Raw genomic sequence first — 2,441 nt, 5'->3', positions numbered from 1 at the left:
GTTGTTTCATTTAATGTGTTGTTTTTAAAGTACAATGGTGGTACAAATTAGTTACGTTTCTTAACCTAAACCTTACTTCCACAAAATAAATGGCTCTTTCTTGAGTTAGTGGGTGGCTCTGAAAAGAGCCGTTGGGGAATAAAACTGTGTTTTTTACCTCTTCTTGGGAGCTGCCCTTTTAGGCTTGGCAGCTTTAGGCTTTGCCGCCTTGGGTTTTGCAGTCTTGGCCTTTTTGGGGCTCTTGGCTGCTTTCTTAGGCGCCGCGGGCTTCTTCGCCTTCTTGGGGCTCTTCGTCGCCTTCTTAGCGGCTGCAGCGGGTTTCTTGGCCTTCTTGGGCGATTTCTTAGCGGCGGGCTTCTTTGCCGCTGCGCTCTTGGGCTTCTTGGCAGCAGCGGGTTTCTTGGCCGCGGGCTTCTTCGCTTTAGGAGCCGCTTTCTTCGCCGGCTTCTTCTTGGTCTCGGTTTGCTGCTTGTTGAGCTTGAAGGAGCCGGAGGCGCCGGTTCCTTTGACCTGCAGCAGGGTGCCTTTAGTCACCAGGCTCTTGATGGCGAGCTTGATGCGGGAGTTTTTCTTCTCCACGTCGTAGCCGCCGGCAGCGAGAGCTTTCTTCAGGGCTGCGAGAGACACGCCGCTCCTCTCCTTGGACGCAGACACGGCTTTAACGATCAGATCACCGACACCTGGACCAGCTGCTTTCTTGGCTTTAGCTGCAGACTTCTTCTTGGGTGCTTTGGCCGGCGGGGCGGCAGCAGCTGGGGCGGTTTCTGCCATCTCTCTCTCGGTGTAGTTTTACAGTAAATCAGACACGCTCTAGATTAAGCAATGAGAAGTGAGCGCGCGGCGCTGCGCTCTTAAATAACACATGAGAACCTTCTAGACTCAACCTGCCCGCTTGAAGTCTGTGCGCCATAATGAGCGCCTCACGCTTGTGTTTTCTTCCCTTTACTTTTGGGCAAAACTGAATAGGTAAAGTAGTTACGGCAGTAGAATCAAAGTGATCAACAATCAGAGATGTCCAGCTTTCTTTGGAGACTGAAAGACGCGACGAGGAAATGTTTATGTTGTCTCTGTCAGAACGAATCAGAGGCGAGCAGCAGCCACGGGGGGAAACCGCCTGTACATCTGATGCTATGTTTAACTGAAAAGTGTGATAATGACTGAAATCGTCCTCTGTGAGTTCAGCAAACAGTTTGAAAGTCACTTTAATGAAATGAGCATCACTGAGGGACCTGTGGAGTGTTTCATACAGTCTCTGTTCTGGCCAGCTTGAAGCACACACTGTAGGCCTCATCCGGAGGCTGAGTCTGTTTCTGACTCTCATGTCTGGTCCTCATCTTTGGTCAGCAGAAAATCTGTGGATTTAACTCAATTAACCCATAAATCTATGGAAACAAAAATGTCTGTAATGTACATCTAATTCGTGGAAATATTAATAATTAACACAATCAGTTATAATACGTATCGAATTAATAACATTAGTATGAAAGTAATAAAATAGGAGACACTCTGGGCCTTTGTGCCAATTCCAGTGGCTCATTTGATCTTTTTACCTCAAGATAAAATCTACAATTTTTACTCATGAAATACAAAAACACTGACGTGTAAACAAATCACTCATTAACAGATACACAAACCTTTGATATTCAACGTAATACAATGTCTAAGACCACTATTTTCTAGACTTCAGTAGCAGTCCAGTTTAACTCGTCTGTCATTTGCATGTAATGCACACCTTAATAGAGAATGGGAACCTGACGTCAGCAGCGCAGTGCATTCTGGGACTTTAGGACACCGACACTGCAGTAGAGACCGCGAAATAGTGGAGGTAGATGCTAAAATGTATATTATACAGTTAAAAACACATTAGAATGGAGAACGCTTGCTCAAACTCAATGAAAATAAACAACTTGACCAAATGTGGTTTTGTCCTTTGTATTATTTATTACAGTTTCATAATTTCTGATCCGCTTGAACATGTACTTGCTCACGTCATGAGTAATGTATGAAATCACGTTTAGAAATGTTATTTGTGATACAACTTGTTTGTGATCTGCTCATAAGCAGCGCTCATTTGATTCATTGTTCAGCTTCTCTCGTTAAGAAATTGTGTATTTCTTTGATTTATGTATCACGATACAATTCATTTCAGAGCTGCATTACAGAGGGTCATGCTGTTATGGTATCCCTTTAATGCTTTACATTAAGAAATTGGGGCAATAGGATGATATAAAAAAAAAAGTGACGTGACGTGGCCAAGTATGGTGACCCATACTCGGAATTAGTGCTCTGCATTTACCCATCCTAAGTGCACACACACACAGCAGTGAACACACACACAGAGCAGTGGGCAGCCATTTATGCTGCGGCGCCCGGGGAGCAGTTGGGGGTTCGGTATCTTGCTCAAGGGCACCTCAGTCGTGGTATTGAAGGTGGGAGAGAGC

General features: G+C 45.1%; 1 protein-coding gene across 1 annotated transcript; it reads right to left on the bottom strand.

Moving 5' to 3' along the window:
• Positions 1-6: 6 nt before the first annotated feature.
• LOC107575986 (histone H1-like) lies at positions 7-1,019 on the bottom strand. The gene has a single exon (XM_016262277.1). It carries the CDS (start codon positions 769-771, stop codon positions 154-156), a length of 618 nt encoding a protein of 205 aa, XP_016117763.1. The 5' UTR covers positions 772-1,019; the 3' UTR covers positions 7-153.
• Between the last annotated feature and the right edge of the window lie 1,422 nt (positions 1,020-2,441).

The sequence above is a fragment of the Sinocyclocheilus grahami genome, unplaced genomic scaffold (assembly GCF_001515645.1).
Source record: "Sinocyclocheilus grahami isolate Dianchi unplaced genomic scaffold, SAMN03320097.WGS_v1.1 scaffold3082.1, whole genome shotgun sequence".
Taxonomy (NCBI): Eukaryota; Metazoa; Chordata; class Actinopteri; order Cypriniformes; family Cyprinidae; genus Sinocyclocheilus; species Sinocyclocheilus grahami.
This window is presented reverse-complemented; position numbering and strand designations above follow the sequence as displayed.